The following is a 19812-nucleotide window of genomic DNA, read 5'->3' as shown; positions in this document are numbered from 1 at the left end:
AAGAATAACTACTATAAAATCCTTCTGCTCTCACAAGGTTTTGAGAAAGACCCTTTTTTTTTCTTTTTTCTATTTTTTCTATTGCAGAGCAAAGTTTAACAACATTTGTAGCTTCTAGAAAGATGATTTGTGTCCAAACCCTTTGCTGGCAGAACCCTCTGCCATGTGACCCTCTAGGATGGCATTGCTAGCCATGGTTTGGGACACGACCCCAAATCTAGAGCTGAGTGATGACATGCTTGTGCTGCTTTTCTCCTACACACTCCTGCTGATGAAGCTCCACCTACATGGTTTGATTCATCAGCATGAGGTGGCTTGATTTACATGTCAAGTTCAATACATCTTTTGATTCCCACAGAAGCAGAATTACAGCAAGTAGAAACTGATGGGATAAAAAAGTGTAAAAGAAAGGAAAGTTAATCTGAATTAGACAAACGGAAAGAAAGGGTGTTTTTTCTTATGAGCCCTGAACCTATTATATTTTGATGCATATTAATGTAAATAAAGTAAGCATTTTCAAGAGGGATTAATTTCCCACAGAAGCAGAATTACAGCAAGTAGAAACTGATGGGATAAAAAAGTCTAAAAGAAAGGAAAGTTAATCTGAACCAGACAAACAGAAAGAAAGGGTGTTTTTTCTTATGAGCCCTGAACCTATTATATTTTGATGCATATTAAAGTAAGCATTTTCAAGAGGGATTAAGAAATCAGTTTAATATGGTATTTATTCTGTTGTATAGTAAAAAAATCTGTTATGCAGTAACAGCTATGGAGGAAAAATATGCATTTAATTATTACAGGAATAGAAAGAAAAATATTACTCTGATCATGTCTGAATTCAACAAATAGATAATAATTTTTTCATTTCCTATTTAAATAGTTTTCTTCTATATAAAGAGCTGCAGATTTGTTTTACTTTTAACACATGGTTTGCAATATCAGCTCATATGAACAACACAATATTGTGTTTTAATACTTCATGTACATTGAGACCAAATATATCTTATATATCTTTATCACTCACAATAAGCAAAATCTGTAGAGCACTTTTTCCCTGTAAATGTAGCATCAACATATTATTTAATTAGTACAAGCATATGTCTTTTTTGTGGTATGGCAAATCTGTGCAGTATCATCCAAACTTGTATTCAGCTTCCCCAGTTTAATCCTGGGGAGCTCATATCTCTGTATGTATAATTTGCTTTGTTGCAAAGAAAATAGTTCCTGAAAACATAGATCCTGGGTGGCCCTGCTCAGCCACAAAGCACAGCCTCTGTTATCACAGGCAGCTGAATAAAAGAACCTGTTTCTTTAAACACTTAAAATTTACCTTGCATAGTGTATTAGCTACAACAGTACATTGGGCTGTATCCTCTCAGGTTATTCCATAGTTTCTGTAGTTTTGAGTGTAGTTTCATGATGGAACCTGTTACCTGTACTTACACTATTAGTAGTTAAAAAAAATACTACAAAATGAAAGAATTGAAAGGTCAGTCCCATGCTCTTTAGTTGGCAAGACTTGTTTTGAAGCTCTAACTACATATTGCTGCACCCAACAAACTAATTTGCCAGAAGTCCAATTCGAAATAAACCTCTCTCGGATAAAATTTGTATGAACTTTTGTTGTCTCTTCCTCTACTCCTCCTTCCCCTCTGTTTTGGACTGTCCTAGGCCATACAGTTTCTTACCTTATGCAGAAAATTTGAACGGTTCTGCAGGCTGTGAGGGCAATTCCAACATGATGTCCATATAATTACAAAAAATTATAAAAATCATCTGATGAATGACCACATCATAACTCTTACCATAGCAGCATATAAATGTAGACACAACTCCACAGAATGTTATGGAACTGGTAAAAATGTAAAATGAGAGTAAAGGGGAATCACTGCAGGATCAAGAAAAGGACTCACTGACAGCAGCATGGACTAAGTATCCACTTGTTTAAACCAATTGTGAAGGAATCTGATCTCCTCACTAACAGTTATTTCTGAGCTGTAACACGGGCATAAATTGGATGATGCTCAAGTCAGAACTTCATCTAGTTCCAAATGTTTATTAACCTATAAATAATCCTAGAACATAGAATGCTCTGGGTTGGAAGGGACCTTTAAAGGACATCTTGCCCAATCCCCTTGAATAAGTGAGGATATCTTCAAACAGATCAAGTTGCCCAGAGCACCATCCAATTTGAATGTTCCCAAGGACCAGACATCCACCAACTCTCTAGACAGCCTGTTTCAGTCTTTCATCACACTCATAATCATAATAAAATTCCTCCTTATATCTAAATATATCACTAAACATATTAATGAATTTAAAGCCATTACTCCCTGTCCAATCACAATAGCTCTGCTATAAAAAGTCTATCCTCATCTTCCTTGCAGGCCCTTTACGTACTGAAAGGCTGCAATATAATGTCACCTGGAGCCTTCTCTTCTCCAGGCTGAGCAACCCCAACTCTCTAATACCTGGGTGTTTATGATCTCACAAAACTTGTCTAATTTTGCTGTCATCATTCTGAATATATCTTCATTTAGGTATTTTATATAGCCCTCCCAAAACACTGGTTTATGAGTCACATTCCAGAGTGTATTTCACTGTATGTTTTAAAAGTACTGTCCAGATTAAAATAAAAACACAGGTAGAGCGAACTTCTGTCTTGCTTCCAGCCCTTTTGTGTGTACTTATATTATTGTAGACATCTATTTTACAGCTGAATTTTACAGCTGAAATGTTCTGCTAGTCATGTCTCAAACAGATGCTGGAAAGCTAGAAACAATTTTTTTAAAATGACTCAAAGCCCAGAAAGCACAGTAGCAACACCTAAACAAGATTAGCTAAGAGTATGTTCAGATATTGACTCAGACATGTCCTGGTAGAGATTTCTGACAGTAACCAATTTCAGCAGAGAAAAGCATCACAGAGGATTGTGTTTGGGAAGTGTGTGACAGAAACTAAGGCATGTAACAGTGACAAAAAAAGAAAAAAAAATTATCAGAGTATGGCATGAAGCACCCATCATTTCCCAGTATCTTTCTAAGCAGTATGCTACAATTTAAATAGAATATATAAGCTTGATGTAGAAATTGGGTGAGTAAAACTCCTTGGTCTTATTTTAAGGTGAAGATGATCAAGCTAAGTAACTTCAGCAAGGTCAGAATTTAGTAAAGACAAGTTCTCGAATAAATAGGCCAAACCCAAATATTCAAGAAAACCAAGGAGAACATTAATAAATTATTTCTATTACACCCAAGTCTAGAATAAGATCTCTTTTATGCATTTTAAATATTTTTATGTTTGTAGACTGTTACACAAATGTGCATCCTTATAACATGCTGCCAGCCTCTGGCACTTTGTGCCTTCATCTGAACAGGTCATTAAAAGCCATCAGTGAACTGTTTGCATTTTTTCCAATTCTCTTTTGGCCAAGACAAAGTAGCTCTGTGACTCAGGGACTTCATGCATTAAACAGTACATACAGAATACATTGCCTGGAAGGGTTATGAGAATGATTTGGGGATTATCACATTGCATGCTGGGGTATTTATGTTTTGCTGTTTTTCCTCTCTGAGGAAGCAACATAAAGCTAAAAGCAAAACTTGTACAATCTTATCTGCTCTGCACTAAATGTCCTTCAAACAGGTAGCGTTTCACATCACTCCTAATAGCTTTTTTATACATTTTATACATGATTATCCTTCAAGTGTAAGATTGTATCATCATTTTAAGTCCTCCAGAAACAACTCGCAGGATCTAAACTTATATGTATACCCACACAGAGAAGCACACAGGGGTCGTCCTACCAAACAAACCAGCAATTTTAAAATATTAAAAATATTATCTACTTCCAGACATATCAAGCAGCAATCCATTCTCATAAAATAGTAATGCTTCTTACTTTTTGATTACTGGCAGGCATCAGGCAGAGCAGCAGGAAGGTGAGTTAGCAAGGACATTTGGACACTTCTCTTCAAAGGCACAGTGACCCCGAGGGTCAAAACCAACTCCCTCCTACTGAAGTGCAATCTGAGGCTCCCTTATGTCATAAAACACCACAGAATTAGGGAGAGAATATATTTTGAATCAAGAATTTCATAGGCACGGAAAAGTGACTCTGGAAGCTAAACAAGAATGCGTCAGTTAAAAATTGTATTTATTGCTGCAGCTGTTTCAGTCTCTTCCTGACAAACATAGCTAAAAGGAATATTATACATCAAACTCCAATGGTTTGGCAGTAGATTGATTAACATTATTTATTGTACATGTCATGAAGGGCGCTGACACTGCGGAAGCCCAGGTCCTATAGCATCACATTCTATCAGAAATGCTACACAACCATTTCCCTAAGCTGTATTTGCAGCAGTTACAGCTCTTTTATTTTTCTAATGCCAGAAATTACACTTATGTTTGTTTTCACGTAATACCTCTTAAGGACAGTCGGAGAGAAACCAATTACTCATGGGACAGAATGTTTTGTTTTGTTTTGTTTGGGTTTTTAACAATGTTGTGCATTTCAAAATTTTTCATTTCTTTAAGAAACAAACCCAATGCAATCGTTCCTTAGTCTTTTTTCTGCAACATTAATCATGTAAATTGAGAGAATGTCCACATGGCATAAAAAAGAACATTATAAGCCAGTTGCCATATTCTGAAGAGAACTTAGTTGTTTTCATTGACTATTCTGACTGTACTTCATTTTGACAAAATTTTTTTGAGGAAAATATAATTACAATTACCATGGGCTTTGCTTAAAAAAAAAAACAACAACAAAACAAAAAAAAACAACACGCCACCACAGAGGCCACCACAATTGCAATAAGACCTCATACTGTTATGGTTTGTTCTCCAAAACAAAAGAGATGAAGATCAACAGGAGTATGAACAGAAAGTAAACATATTGCACAGACAGTCACAATGCAGAAGCCAACCTGCTGGCTTGAGATAGAGAATCCAACCTACTCCAGTTAACATAAATGGCACTTGTCAGTCAAATTTGGCTTCATCTGCTTTTGTCTCTCTGCTCTTCTGCCCTGCCACCTTCCACTTCCCTCCACGGCTTGGAGGAATGGCTGCAGCAGAGCTTTCCGGGCTAGGAGGGTGCGAGGAAGGCGCCGCAGTTGGTGACCGGGGCGGGCGTGCGGCGCGGCGAGGCGCGCTGCAGCTGGCGGGAGCGCGGCGAGGCCTGCACGGGAGGGCTCTCGGGCAGCGCAACGTGGTAGAAGTTGGGCAGGCGGATGTCGTACCTGAAGCCCTGGCCCACGTGCACCCTGTCGTTCAGGGCGTACAGTTTCTCGGCGATGTCGCTCCCAATGAGAATGGAGAAGAGGCGGGAGATGAAGCGGTGCTTAGCGAACAGCAGGTAGAGCTTTTTTCTCCTCCAGGCCACGTACCGACAGTCTGTCTCTGCTGTGAGTGTCACCTAGAGCAGAGAGAATTGGGCAGCCGGGTGACAAGGTGGTGCCGCACCCCCCTCTCCCAGCAGAACCTGTCTACTGCAATCAGAGCCTTTTAACCAAGCCAGAGAGCTCTGGCAGGTTACTGAATGCAAAAGACAAATGAGAAAGGTGACTGGATATGGACTAAGTGATCACATCTAGTTAACCTCAGTGACAATATGCCTGGGCCCATATGGCATGCCTTGTTCAGTGCCACATGGATGCCCTGGTTCAGCCCTGCATTCCCTGCTCTTGGCAGCCTCAGCTGAAAAGGCAGGTCTAAAGAAAGCTCTCAACAAATGCCATTGTCCTCGTGACAGCAGACATCAGATCCAACACAGGCAGGACCCAGCGTGTCAGCCAAGTGACAGCAGCCGCAGCTGACACCGTGTCCCATGCTGTAACCCGTGCCAAGCTGTGTCCCAGGCACGTCTTCCCCTGGCTCATCTCCCACTGGGAAACCTCTTCAGCACCAGCTTCTTCCCACCCCGAGGAAACCCGGCTTCTCAGGGCTGAATATCAGCGCAGCCAGAGAATGCAAACAGAGCCAACCTCAGCTTTATGAAAAGCCCTGTTTGTTGTAACAAGACACAAACAGCAAAACCAGTCCAATGGATAAAGAGGACTTCCCAAACTAATGGGATGCCACTTGTTTGCATAGTATCACAAACAAAACCCACAACTGAATAAATTTATTTCTAAATCAAAAATCAAACAGTGCTTGAACAATTTCCTCTAGCACTAAAAAAAAAAAAAAAAAAAAAAAGAAACCCCTTAACTTTTACCTGAAAAATTCCCTCTTCTGTGGGCCTCAGTGAATCCCATTCAGGAGAGTCCAGAAATTGAAGAGGAAAAATATAATGCAGAAACTCCCCATCAACTGTCACTCTGATCCTACCAAGATAAGATGTGTTAATGTGTTAGCACTACCTGTACACCAGCAATGACCACAAGAATGTGCTATTTCTACTGTCTGAGGAATTTAAATATAGCTTTGAAAGCATGAAAAAGCAATCAATGGCCAATTATAATTATCCTAATTATATTTTTGAACCCAACTTGCTCAGGCCAGTTGAAAGAGAATACAAGACAATCATGCAACAGAAATGGAAATCTTTCCAGGCCTTACTCAGACCACATTATCCTCTCTGAGGTAGGTCTCTGCAGTGATGCACAAGCTTTGCCATTAAAATGCCATCATGCACTGGAGAGGTGAAAGACCAATGCCCATAACAGCATTTATCTGCTTCTCCTGAAAACCATGGGATTTGGCAAATACTCATTTTAGAGAGAACAAAATGGAAAAACTGGGAGTGGGAAGCAGGAGTGCCCCATGGCATGTGTTAGGTAGACCTCTCTCCATGTTTAACAGGAATTACATAGCCACAGGACTATGTCTGCAGCCAGAAGAACAGCCTGGCATAACAGGATCTCTGTGTAAATGCTGTGGCCTTCTGAAGATGCCAAAGAAAAACTTCCTTGCTACTTTTTAAATAACATATAAATCTGAAGGCACAAAAGCAGCCCTGTACCACCATGGGGAAGGGCAGCAGGAACTCTGGGTGATCACTAACTGGCTGGGCATGTAGAAGGATGGATACCTCTCCTTTGGTAAGCAATTTCCAGGAGGTACTTCCTAGAGAGCTCCAAGAACTCTGTGAACCAGGGTGTCACTAAGGAAAACTGCCCACAATTCATATTGTTCATTGCAGGTAGTCCTAAATCAGCTGAGTGTCAAGCTGCCTACAGGTTCCATCTATCCATGCAGCAAAAAGCACCCACCAAGTGTCCCATCTCCTCTGGGTGTCCAACCAACTCTCATGGTGGTCTGGGGCTGCACCGCATACAGTACAAAAGCTAGTGTTTCCCTCCAGGAAAGCATCAGCAAGGCTGCCAGAAGGCTCTCCTGGAAGCAGGGAGTACAAGCAGGTGGATTTACTGCCTCAGGGTCTAACACGAGGCCACAGTATACAGCAACTGTAGACCCAGGTCTGCAAGTCTTGATAAGGCTCAGCTACATCCTCTCGTAATGAAAAGGCCTTTTAAGTCTTTTTCCCTTCCTTATCTATATCCTTCTCCCACCCCCTTGAAAGCAACCGAGTACAATCTATATCACAGTCAAGATCTCTATTAAACAGAGTTTATCTCAGTATGTTCAGTTTTGTAACTAACTTTTTGTCCCATTTCAGATGATGCCAGTAAAGAAAAATAGGACATATGCTGTGCTCATCAGCTAGGCAGTAGATAGACAGCAAGCCATAACCTGAACACTGAAATTCCACATTTATTCCCTTTATCTGCCTAACCTGTTAAATGATATGATATAGCAGCCTGGAAAAGAATTACTTCAATTTTTTTCTTTATGCTATTTCAGATTCTGTGCTTAGTGTTTTTATGCTAGCACTATCCTAGACAAGTGTATTTAACCTATTAATATTTATATTCCTTCCATTAATATTTTATCTATTGTTCTGGAAAATAAACATACAATACCCAAACCAGGCTTTTTTCCTTTTTTTCTTTCATTTTCAATAAGGAGAGGAAAATAAAGATATCTGCAGAAAACCTGAACAAAGCAATACCAACCTGCCTGACACAAGCAAGGACAGTTTGTCAATAGGTGTTTTGCCCTGCATGGCATAACAATGTTCCTTCTCCAGGGTAATCACTTCTGCATCACAGCACAAGACAATCTTCCTGTACACAGTCAAGGAAATTCCCAGAGGCTGGAAGAGAGCACTGTAGAGTTCCTGGAATTCCCTGTCAAAGGCAACGCTCCGGACTTGGTAGGTAACGTAAACGAACTGGACAAAGCATATAGCGAACAGGACAAAATTCCAGGAGAATATATCAGCAGCACACACATCCAGCCAAGCCCAAACAGAAGAGCAGAGAAATCCCAGTCCAAGCAAGCTGAAAACATAGAGAAGCCCAAAGAATCCACTTCCACCCATGAAGCCCACGACAAAGAAAATACTGGCGAGGTGGTAGATAGATCCCTCTGCTTGTTGCTTCCAGGTGGTACACGTAGGATGTGCATATATCAAACTTTCCCAAAAACTTGCATTTTCTCCCATGGCTGGAATAATTTTTTGATTCAGCTGAATCTTGAAAATTTTTATTTATGAGATGCAACTAGTTTTGGTTTTCCTTTGGTTTTCCATTCTTGCAAACTGTGTTCAGTGATCACATAACATCAGGGTCTCTCGGTAGTAAAGTTGCATTTAGGATTTCCAGCAACTAAGCAGCTAATGTTCTCAGTCCTCTTTCTCATCAGTTCATGCATTGTTTTGACTTTGGTCATGTCATCTGCAGCTTCATCTGATCTGGACAAGTGAAGAAGAGATGAATTACTTGTAAAATTATTTTCATCAATTAAATTTTATCAAAGTTTTATTTCCTAAAACTACAGACTGCATTACGATCCAATTACCCTTGAAGCTCTGTGATTCCAGGATCAAACTTTAATATTAATTCAGCTGAATATCCTGTTTTCTGTATCTGTGATCTGAGTAGCAAACATTGAACTGCTACTGAATCCATGTAAAGCTGTGTGTTGCACTCAAAACACTTGCTGACAAGCCTTTGTACAGCCTCGCTGCTGACAAGATAGTTGGATTTGTTGATCCAGACCCTCCTCCCTAAGAGCATTTTTAAATGTCCTACCCAGCACACGAAGAGGCAGTGACAGTCAACTCTTCTTCCTTGTTCACCTCCTCCATCTCTCTTTGGATTTCGGTCAAATCATTCTCATTAATGGGCTGAGCAAAGCTGCTCTCTGTTTCTGGGGACAACAAACTCCATCCCCAAACACCACAACAAGGGAAACCCAAGTGTCACAGGGGATGGTCTTTTCTACTCCAAGGACAACAGGCAAAATATATCCCATCATATATAGGGAAGGTATGGTCTTTTCTACTCCAAGGACAACAGGCAAAAACCTCCATCATATATAGGGAAGGCTACAAAGCTTAAAGGCATTTGATACAGATTATGTTATTAGAACATGAAGTAAGTAGTCCTGCAAAATACGACTCAGGGGACGTTTACAAAGCAATCTGACAACATTCAAAGTTCTACATCACAGAATGTCATGCCATGGACCACATAATTTTATTGTTCAACACTTCAAAATGTGAAACATGCTATTAATTTTCATTTGGTGATGTATTCCTCAGAGTTTTCAAAGGAAAACACAGAACTAAGAAGTATGAAAGAAACTCCAAAATAAATCTAAAAACAAAAAATCAAAACCAGCTTTCCATATCTGGCTTTTAAAATAAAAACACATACTTCAATGTGAGATTATACACAGTAGAAATTGCAAAGCCTGAATTATATTAATGGTGTAATCAGTATTGAAACCTTCCAAAGCCTTACTGTCTGGTTCTTTTCCTGGTAGAACAGCAAGGAAACTAAGAACTGTCTTGTTATCAAAATTATCAGATTCTCTAGAATATCAAAGTAGTTTGGTTTTTTTTCCCCTCACAAGAGCCACAGAAGTCAATACTTTAAAAACACTGCTGTTGCAGTGAAGCACCCAACATCATTCATCAGGGCTTTCAGTGGTGCTCCTTTTACAGTGACAGGTCTAAGAAATTAATAAAGAAAATTTGTATTGTATTTCCTAACCACCACAGCATTACTTTTCTAAAGTTTATTCAAACCCCAACATTAATTCTATGATTGAATAACACCGCTGCCAAATAAAGACATAAAGTCCCACACAACTGAGCAGCAGAGCTCAGAAGAACAAGTTAGGAGGAGACTCTCCCTCTCTGGGAGTGGTGATAGGAAAGTCACTGGCCCATAAAAATACCACAGCTAAAGAGCACAGAATCTCTCTAAATTACAATGCTCAAAATCCTCCTGCAGTGTAAGAACCAGCATTACAAGAATAAGGTAGTTTACAACTAAAACCTTTGTGGTTTGTTTCTTTATCCAAATACTCTCCTCTGGTACAGGGTTCCGCTCAGATGTAGGATTTATCCCTTGGAGACTGGGAGATGGAAGCTGCACCAGATAGAAAGAAGTTACCTAGGTATGGTAAGGTCATGAGGAATTTTAGGTGGTGCTTCTGTGATCAAGAGGTAAGATTTTTGAATCAAAAGAAAATAAAACTGGAACACGCAGTTTCCAGACCTTGTGTTCTGAATCCAGTCAGTATTTCCATCACACAGTCAGAAATCAGTGACAGAAGTTTTTTGTTTGACTGATTGTTTGTTTAAAACAGAATCACTGATAACAGTGATTTTGGATTATTGTTAATACTTCTACTCTTCTGCCAACATTTTGCTCTAAGCAGTCTTACTGAAGACCCTAATTTCCAAAAGAAAACAATAAAAATCAGTGTTTTGAAGGGAATCATGACTGAGGAGATACACTGGAAACTGTATGCATGCCACAAACAAAACCATGGTGGAGCAGCAATTTGTTTTACATTACCAACATCTTTTCATCATGCAATGTCACATATTACAATAATTTGACACAACATAATAGTAATTTCACAGAATGTATGCACAATTTTTAATTCACATATTGCTTTCTCAGTCTGCCCACACTACAGCTCACAGCATTTCTGTAAAGCATTTATTCATGACAAGATGGGCCAAAATAATTTGGAAAGAGCAGTGTACCACTAGGACATGGATATAGGCTCATCATACACAAAAACAAACTCTTGAGAAAACTGTTCTGCATTTGTAACTGTCTATTTTCAGAATGGGACCTGTCTTCCAAAACCACTGTGTGGAAAATTCCCACTTATTCCATTAGTTTTACATAATGAGAACTTCTACTGTGCTGCAGCATCTCCCACACTGGAGAGGGCTTCTCTCCTTCCAGGCAAGAGGAAGGGCAAAGGAGGGAGGCCAGTGCTAGTCCAAAGCACAGCCTTACCAACACAACACTCTCCTGAGCTACACAAGGTGTGCAGGAAAAACCAAACCCTCTGGAAATACTGACAAAACCCACTCCTAAATGGGAACCATTCCTCAGAGCTATGGTGAAGAGCAGGCATGCTTGCTACCAGCGAACTGCAGGCAGAAAGAGAGGATGCAGTTCTTCTCAAATAAGAAATTATTCTAATGTTTGGGAGCTGAAAATCATTGGCAGTTGTAAATAGAGCAGAGGCAATAATAGGTACGGGCCAAAGTATAGTAAAATTTCCAGTTTTGAAGGGTATTTAGTGCTAGATGAGGCCTTTCACATTTTTCTTTATAGACTCTGCAAGTCCAAAATTTAAACTCTAATTAAACCATTCACCTATTGCAAGTGAGGTTGTGGGGGAGAAAAATCCCCCAAACCAAAAAAAACCAGCAGCTGTGATACCAACTGAGTCATCCTCCACAGCAGACAACATTACCATTTGTAAGCACCTGGAGGGGACACCATCCTGTCACTGAGGTGCTTTGGCCTTCTGCTTTGTTTGATGTCCTGTTTCGACTGCCCTGGCTGGGGAGAACAGCTATTGCTACAAGTTCATCTGCTGGTGATGATCCAGCAAGCAGGAAAGTGCATTTAATATATGTGCCTTGGCTGATAAAGGTGAAGAACTGTGTCTTCCCAAGCAAACATTGAGCACTTTCCACTCCATCCCCTGCCCATGGAGAAGGATCACCATGCATGGCACACTCCTGCCATAACCAGAATGACACACACTGACATCTGTAGGCTGCCAAAACCCCAGCTGCATGCAAGATGAGTCCTCCCAGCTCAGGAAGGAGATGTGCCCTGCCAGCACAGCCTGAATTACTGACATGCTTCAGAGTGTCTTGCCCCACCACACATCCCACCTTCCCCAGCACGAGCAGATGAAGTGATGCGAAAAATCAGCACAGGCTAGAGAAGTGAGCAATATACAGTGGCATGGACTTCTTTAAAATAAGCAGCAGTCCTGACAGGACTAAGTTGCCATCAGAAAGTGTTGAAATCACAGAGTTTGCAGGAGTTTCAAAGAAGAAAATGAAGTATTTCACTTATATGCTACCAAAGAAATACCTGCTGGCAACTTAAAATTTCATATAAACAGTACACTGAACCAGTCAAAACAGAAAGAATTTGCATTGTACAAAATGCACATTACAACCTTCCCCCTCCTCAAATGGGTGCTTCCCCCCTACACTGCAGTATTCACACAAAGAATTACCTATTATGTACCTTTTTAATTTGCTCAAGAACCATGTACTTTATCCCATTTTTGTCACTGATGATTCAAATTCAACTCTGAGAAGCTCTGAGTGTTAGTTACTGTGTCTGGATCACAACAATTCCTGCAAAAAAGAAACCCTAAAAGCCCTGAGGTCACCAGCAGTTCTCTCATTGGTCTTTTTTAATTAAGTCAAAAGTAAAGCTATTGAGAGCTTGAACAGTCCATTCTTCAGCTGCCTTATCCCAAGTGCTCCGAAAGAAAGCCCCCAGTACTTTGACAGTGCACATGTGGACAGCCTATAGAGCTGTACATGCTAATCATGTAACCAGCCTGGGTGAATTGTTTGCTACAGGTCTGGAAGCAAAGGAAAGGTTTTCCTTTACAGCATTTTCACTTCCTAGCACAAAATGAGATTATGATGGATTTAGCACACTACAGTGTGTATGTTTATATATGAGCTAGGAGTCACAGCCTGGCTTGACACTCCAGCAACTCCACCAGGGGCAAGGCAGTCCCTCCTGCCAGGGGGAGTCCTCGGCCTAGACACCCCCACTTCCAGAGGGATGAGCTCCAAGCAGCTCCTCTAGGCTCACAAATTACATCTGGTCTAACATAATTTAGATTATAAAAAGAAACCACTCCTTAATTTCATTAAGTAGTTTCACATGCAATGTAAAGGCATATGTCAATTGAGATACCCCTTCCCTCCACTGCCCTACATCCCTGGAATCCCCTCTGTGGTCCCTATTGATACCTATAGCTCCCAATCCCTGTTTATGCTGCATACTTTCCCCAAGCTACTTTCCTTCTGCAGGGGGGCTAGATACCCCAGGGACCAAGAGAACCAAACTCTTAATTGCAATGCAGCATCTAACTCGGGGCACAGAGGAGCTCTGCACCTACACAGAGCTGTGGCTAGGTGCCTCCAGGCAAGTATGGGCAAGTAAACTGCTGGAACCCAGGACAGTCCTCTGACTGCCCTGGATGACTCGAGACCATGGCAAGGGGTTCAGAGACCTTGGAATGGAGTCAAAAACCCCTGTGCCTTTAATTTTAGCCCATGGAAAAAACTACCAACTTTGTGGGAAGATTTAAAAGCCACAAGAGTTTGAGTAGAATGATAGTTAATTTGTCACAGGGGGAAAAAGTAGAATTTTGGGGGATTTAGAATGGGGGTTCAAGAGGCAAGATGGAAGAATTTGGGCATGTCCTGTCCTTTCTTCTCCTTCTTCTTGTCCTCCATCTTCTGCTGTGATGGTGGCACTTCTTGATTGGTTTAGAATAGAGACAGACTGTCTAACACAGGTGATAGGTATTGGAAAATTATTGTAAATAAAGTAGACGTAGTTCTTAGTATAAAATGTTAACACCACCCCAAAGGCAGTCAGCTGGACAGATCTCAGCTGGTCAGGGAAAGAATGTACTAGATAAGGAAGAATAAACACCCTTGTTAAGCAGAACCGATGAATCTCGATTTCTTCTTTGGTTGGGGGCTGGGAGAAAAAAGACTTTTTACTACCTCAGGGTCATCTCAACTTCAGAATCCCAACAGTAAACCAGCCATTTTCAGTGATCAACTGTTCCTGGGCCCACTTCAGGCTGGGAACATGCATGCAGCAATAAGGACAGTAACCAACAACAAAAGTTACAGTACTTAAACTTTTTGAGACTATATCCTAGAGAAAGCTGTAATTACAATACTGGAAAACACAAGGTTTCCCCAACAAAATGCAGCCTGCAGGAAGGGGGAAGGAAGGTGAGGAAGAAAAGGACTACCCAATTTAAAAGACAATAGTATCAAGATAATCAGTCACTATAAAAGTCACTAGATATATTCAGATTTCAAAGACACACAAGCATATATAGCGAAGGTAATTAATTAGAAGGATAGCTTTAAGGATTTCCTTTGCTAGGAATTAAAGAAGTTAAGATGTTATCTGGTCCCTAAAATAAATCTGGGTATACTATTACTAAAAAAAAAATATTTACTACAATTTTATTTTTTTATGCTACAGGAAATCACATTAGATGATTGCAACAATGTCTCCTGGACTTTTTTGTCTTGAGTTACTTGATGCAAAAAAGTTGTATACAGCTAGAAAGCTTTGGAGCCGGTCTTCCCAGAGAAATCCAGAAGCCTATCTGAGATACCAACTAAGAGCTACTTTAGACAACAGAAAAAAAACTGAAGACAGGTGTATCTCTGAAATTATTCCTCCTGTAGACATTATAGATGAAATTTTCATCTCTGTGGAGCCAGCATCTCTTCCTGTGAATGGTTTTCAAAGAAAGGGATGTGAATGCTTTACCATGGAGCCTTTTTGCAACCTGAGCAACCAAGCCTCAGGATCCTACTCTCTGGGTGAGCAAAGTGAATTGGCACTCATGGCAGAGTGAAGAGGGACTGCAGTGCAGTTCTGTGTCCCTCCTGCACAACATCACAGCTGCAACAAGAAGGGCAGCAAGTGACCCACCCACACGAGTCAAAATGAGTCACTGGGAGCAGGCTCACGGGAGGAGAGAAGATGGATTAGCACTCACCGGGCTTGAGGCAGGCATCCCGTGTCCCATTCATGCCTCATGGCTGCCTCACCCACTGGACCAGTGCTCTGAGCAGAGGCTGTCACATGGAAGATAAAGTGTCTCAGGCCTTAGGAAGAGTCAGATCACACTCTTCCTAGTCCAGCCAGTACCTGCCTGGGCTGCAATTCCCAAACTGGACCCACCACACTGAGATCATCCATGTGATGTGATACCTCCCCAGACAATAATCCTTCTGGGAATGCTCAGAGCTGCAAAACAGGCAGCTGGGACGTGTGCAGCCACCAGTGGTGCTTCACTGCCTTCAGGGCAGCTCTGAGACATGACCACCAGCCAGGCAGGACTTTCCAGGGCCAAAGCCCTGCTCTGCTCAGGCAGAATTTTGGCTACCATACTTAAGGTTGTTCAACCAAGCAGCCCCTTCAGCCAGCTGCTGCCCAGCCCTGGGGATACCCCAATGCCACCTCTACATGGAGTCAACTCCACACCAAGAAATCACCAAATGGCACCAGGCCAGCGACTGCTTGTCCTCCTCACCAAGCTAGGTCTGTCTCCCATGCCCCTGCTGCAGCAGATGCAGAGCTGCTGTCTCCAAAGCACAGCTCTTCAACAGGAGATGTTTCATGAGACTTTCCACTCCTTGAGCTTGTTTGGGTGCAGCTGGGAAAGCCTGATTCTGCCTACAATTTGCTTGAATTCCTACTAATCTTTTTAGGAAGTGGAAAAAAGATGGGCACAGGGAGGTCTTGAAAGAAGAAGAAACCCCACAATAATACAGAAAGAACAGTTTAAGGCTCATTAGGAGCACTGCATACAATGAAGCTGGTATTATTTAATCTTTAGTTATTTAAAGACCAGCTAACTATACACAACTTCCATTACTTCAACAATTCCTCATTTATCACTGTAAAATATACAATGCAACCCTCTGTGGTTGCAAAGCCAATGTTGAAGATGCTATTTTATTATCTAGACAGTAGCCGAAATGAAAAAAAACCCATATTTATTTCAATTTGAATCAGAATTAATGAACCATAAGTAGATGTGGTATTCCCACCAAACTAAGAAGTATAATCCCCTCTCTCACTTTTTAAAGTTGTTTTGCTTCTAGAAACATGAACATGGAATGGCAGTCAGACTTTTTTTTGAGATCACCTGCACTTGAATAAATTTGAGCAAGGCTCTTGAATGGCATTAACAAAAAAAAAAAACAATTCAGGTTGTCTGTTTTCTTATGTTTTAGAAGAAAACATGAAAGAAAGTACAAGTTCAAGCTTCTCTCCAGTTCAACTTTTAAATTAATAGTGGGGAAAGCAGCCACAAGGCACATTTCACAAGTGCTTTAAAAGTGGGTTAATGAACTGCAGCTGAACTCTGCGGAATTCCGCTTAAACGAGTTTGTATGGTGCAGTAGTGCCTTTCAATGGGAATGTATTCCCATGAAACCAACCACCTGACAGGAGCTTCATTTCCCAAAGAAGAGGCTTGGTTCACCACACCATACCTGCACGCACAGCTGGCTTATGGAGATGTGCCATGAGCCATGACTCCAAACACACAAACACAGGCTGTGCCACCATCTGGAGACACTGACCAGAGCTCTTCTTGGAAAAGCAGGGGAACACGCTAAAAGGACAAAATAAAATCTCCTTTCTGAAGAACCCACACACTTAATAAAAAGATCAGACATAGCTTCAATTAATGCTTTTCTTGAATCCTTAATAAACTATCTGCTCTCAACTTGTGTCATAAGAGCTTTAAGATATCTGTGAAGGCAAAGTTTGTGTCAGGAAGCACAACTGACCACAGGTACCGTCTTCTTCTGTTTCACTAGAGGACTTGCAATGTACTTACTATTTTGCAGGAAAGGCATTTCTTTAAAACTTGATATTGTAAGCTACTTTATTATTTGGCACCACATGGAACTTTGTGGAAAGCCTGTACAGGGCCAATTCTGCAAAAGTGGAAACAATCCCTTGTTTTGCTGTGGTCAGTGAAGACATTTAAACTTGCATATGTAAAATCATATTCCCATTAAACAACAAATTTAGCAAGAAGCCCTAGTTCTGGAACCCGGGTTCCATCAATGACATCTCTGTAACACTATCAGGTAGTCTGTGATTCTGTGTTACAAGAGATTTGCTACATAAAATATTTGACCATAAAGTGATTGACAGTCTAAAGGTACACAAAAATTTATAGAACAGATGAAGAAAATGTGACAAAATATTAGAGTTTGGAAACATATGTTTGGCAAAAAGAATTTGTAGTTTGGGGAAGGGAAGTGCTTTGTGTTGTTCGTTCTATCTTCGGAAAGGAGCAACTGCAAATGCGATTTCAGGGTTCATCTGCTCTTACCATTAGTTGATGGAGAGGGAGAAGAATCAAATAACGCCAGCCTACGAGGCAAACCTCCAGCCGGAGGAAGAAATCCCCGGATCCCGAGGTGGATTTGTGACAAGTAGAGATACTCCCCGAGCCAGCTCTTCTGTCAATGAGCGGCAGCGCCCGGGCAGAATCAGAAACCCCGCTGTCCTAAGGTACAAACCCCAGCCTGAGACACCCAACGAAGGGTCCCACTTCAGACAGAGCCCGGCGAGGAGCAGCGCTGCGCAGCGTGTCGCGCTGCTCTCTCGAGGGGACACGGCAGAGCTCTCCAACTTCCAGGCGGGGCTGGCTCGGGAGCTCCGGTTACCCCGCCGGGCATGCAGGGAGGGAGGGCTTTCCTCCCGGGACAGTGACCCCTCGTAACCCCGCTCAGGACGCCGCCGATACTCGTGCCGGGCAGCCCTCCCGGGGCCGCTCCCGCCGCCGCCCTGCCCGGTGCGGCTGTCCCGGAGCGCGGCGCCCCCGGAGGCTCCGCCCGGGCTGGGCTGGGCTGGGGCAGCCGCGGCGGCGGGAGCAGCCTCAGTCCCGCAGAGCCCGGCCCCGCTCCCCGGGGCTCCTGCGCCGAAGCCGTCGGTCGGGGGTCGGGAGAGGCCGGGGCAGCCGGCGGCGGGGAGCCCTCAGGGACGGCAGAACCCTGAAGTTGGGCACCCTGAAACCCGCTGCGGGCGCAGCCCGGGTGCCGGGCTGGACGGGCAGGAAAAACCTGGAGCGTCTGGGGTTAAACTGTCTGCAACTTTGGTTTGGAATAAAGGAAATTACTATTCTCTTTTCTTGCACCTACTCACCCCAGTACGGTGTTTCTGTAGAAGGGAGATGAACGCCTTCAGGGTCGCCTCCATCGCCAGGCTGGCGCACCCTTCCTGCCCGGGCTTCGGTTCGTTTCGGGGGAGCAAATGCGTGCCCAGGAGCACGGAGGTGTCAGTGCATGAGCCTCTCGGTGTGCTAGCTACGCACTTGTTCTGGTCACTACTTCGTGTCTCGGCGAGATTAAGTTTATTGACGGGGGAGGAGGAGGAGGAGGCAGATTTACAAGTTGTGAAGACAGAAAAACCCACAGCCTATTAAATGCGCAATTCCTGTTACTACAGAAGCTATTTGTCAGTAACTGGAGCATAAGCAAGAACATGTTCTAAGTAGTGGAGAAGCCGCTGTGTGTGTGGCCAGCTCTGAGGTCCCACGGCAGGCTGGCACGCTGGTCCTGCAGCAGGGCAGGGCACCGGGGCACCTTCCCCACAAGTTAAAGGACACAGCAACCTGTCCTGCTCTAGGTAAAGGGATCTACACTTCTGAGAACTTGCTTTCCCAAAGGTTTTTGTGTTTTTATTTTCAAAGATTTTTTTTTAGCTCCATGTTTGCCAGGGAAGAAGATAAATACATTTTTGGAATAATTGATTCTTTTAAGACTTGAGAATGCAACAAGCCAGGGCACTTTAAGCTATCCTGGGTTACGTATATTCAAATCTTCATTATCTGATAGCAGTACTTATTTTTGTATTTATTATTTTTGAGGGAAAATGTATTTTTATGTATCTATTAGAGTATGTATTAAGGTTCTTGTAGTTAATGAAGGTTTTAAAGGGGTTTGCAGTGTAGCTCCAATACTTACCTTCACAACTAGTTTAATTTTAGCAGTATAACTTCTATACTGGCAAAACTGAGGCAATACTGATTAGTTTTTTTCCCCCTTTTTGTTCTTTATACTTGGGTGGAGTTGAAAGCACTTACTCAGATTTATACCCAGTTGTATTAGGCATAAATTTGATCTTTATATTTACTTTTCACTGGAGTGATAACAAAGGGATGAGGAAATACATAATAAAAGAAGAATCCTAAAGTGTTTTATTCGATCTATGTATCTACTGAGATTACATTATTCCAATAAACCACTGTTACATCCATTAAATTATGTTCCCTCTAATTACCATAAAAGAAGCAAGGAAATACTGATGGCATATCTGTAAGGTACTTCTTGAGTTGTACTTAGTTGGAAGCAATGGCCATCATAATCCTCCACAGATATATAGATCACCAACAAGAACCACTATCATATTTTTGATTTTAAATCAATCAACTGCATGTCAGTATTATCTAGTGCTGTAAGACTGAGACTACAAATGACCTTCTCAATCTAGCCTTGGAAATCAAACCTCGATGAGAGACCCAAGGCAATAATAAGATGGCAAAGCCACCATGTGGTACAAAGAGATTGCCTCTGCCCAGTGTGCTTTGAACCAAGCACTTGAGTCACCAGATTACACTGATATTTTTTAAATTGCTGGTTGTACTTATATA

General features: G+C 41.9%; 1 protein-coding gene across 3 annotated transcripts; it reads right to left on the bottom strand.

The window, feature by feature from the left end:
* Nucleotides 1-707: 707 nt before the first annotated feature.
* POPDC3 (popeye domain containing 3) lies at nucleotides 708-18467 on the bottom strand. Of its 3 annotated transcripts, none has more exons than XM_039725514.1 (4): nucleotides 18306-18467; nucleotides 8025-8764; nucleotides 6224-6332; nucleotides 708-5422 (listed from the first exon to the last, which is right to left on the bottom strand). In XM_039725514.1, exons 2-4 carry the CDS (start codon nucleotides 8513-8515, stop codon nucleotides 5093-5095), a joined length of 930 nt encoding a protein of 309 aa, XP_039581448.1. In that variant the 5' UTR covers nucleotides 8516-8764; nucleotides 18306-18467; the 3' UTR covers nucleotides 708-5092. The 3 variants fall into 3 exon arrangements, with proteins under 3 accessions (XP_039581448.1, XP_039581469.1, XP_039581460.1); XM_039725535.1 differs by lacking the exon at nucleotides 18306-18467 and adding an exon at nucleotides 17491-17617; XM_039725526.1 differs by lacking the exon at nucleotides 18306-18467 and adding an exon at nucleotides 15133-15219.
* Nucleotides 18468-19812: the final 1345 nt, after the last annotated feature.

This window comes from Passer montanus, unplaced genomic scaffold, assembly GCF_014805655.1.
Source record: "Passer montanus isolate IOZ18808 unplaced genomic scaffold, ASM1480565v1 scaffold11, whole genome shotgun sequence".
Taxonomy (NCBI): domain Eukaryota; kingdom Metazoa; phylum Chordata; class Aves; order Passeriformes; family Passeridae; genus Passer; species Passer montanus.
This window is presented reverse-complemented; position numbering and strand designations above follow the sequence as displayed.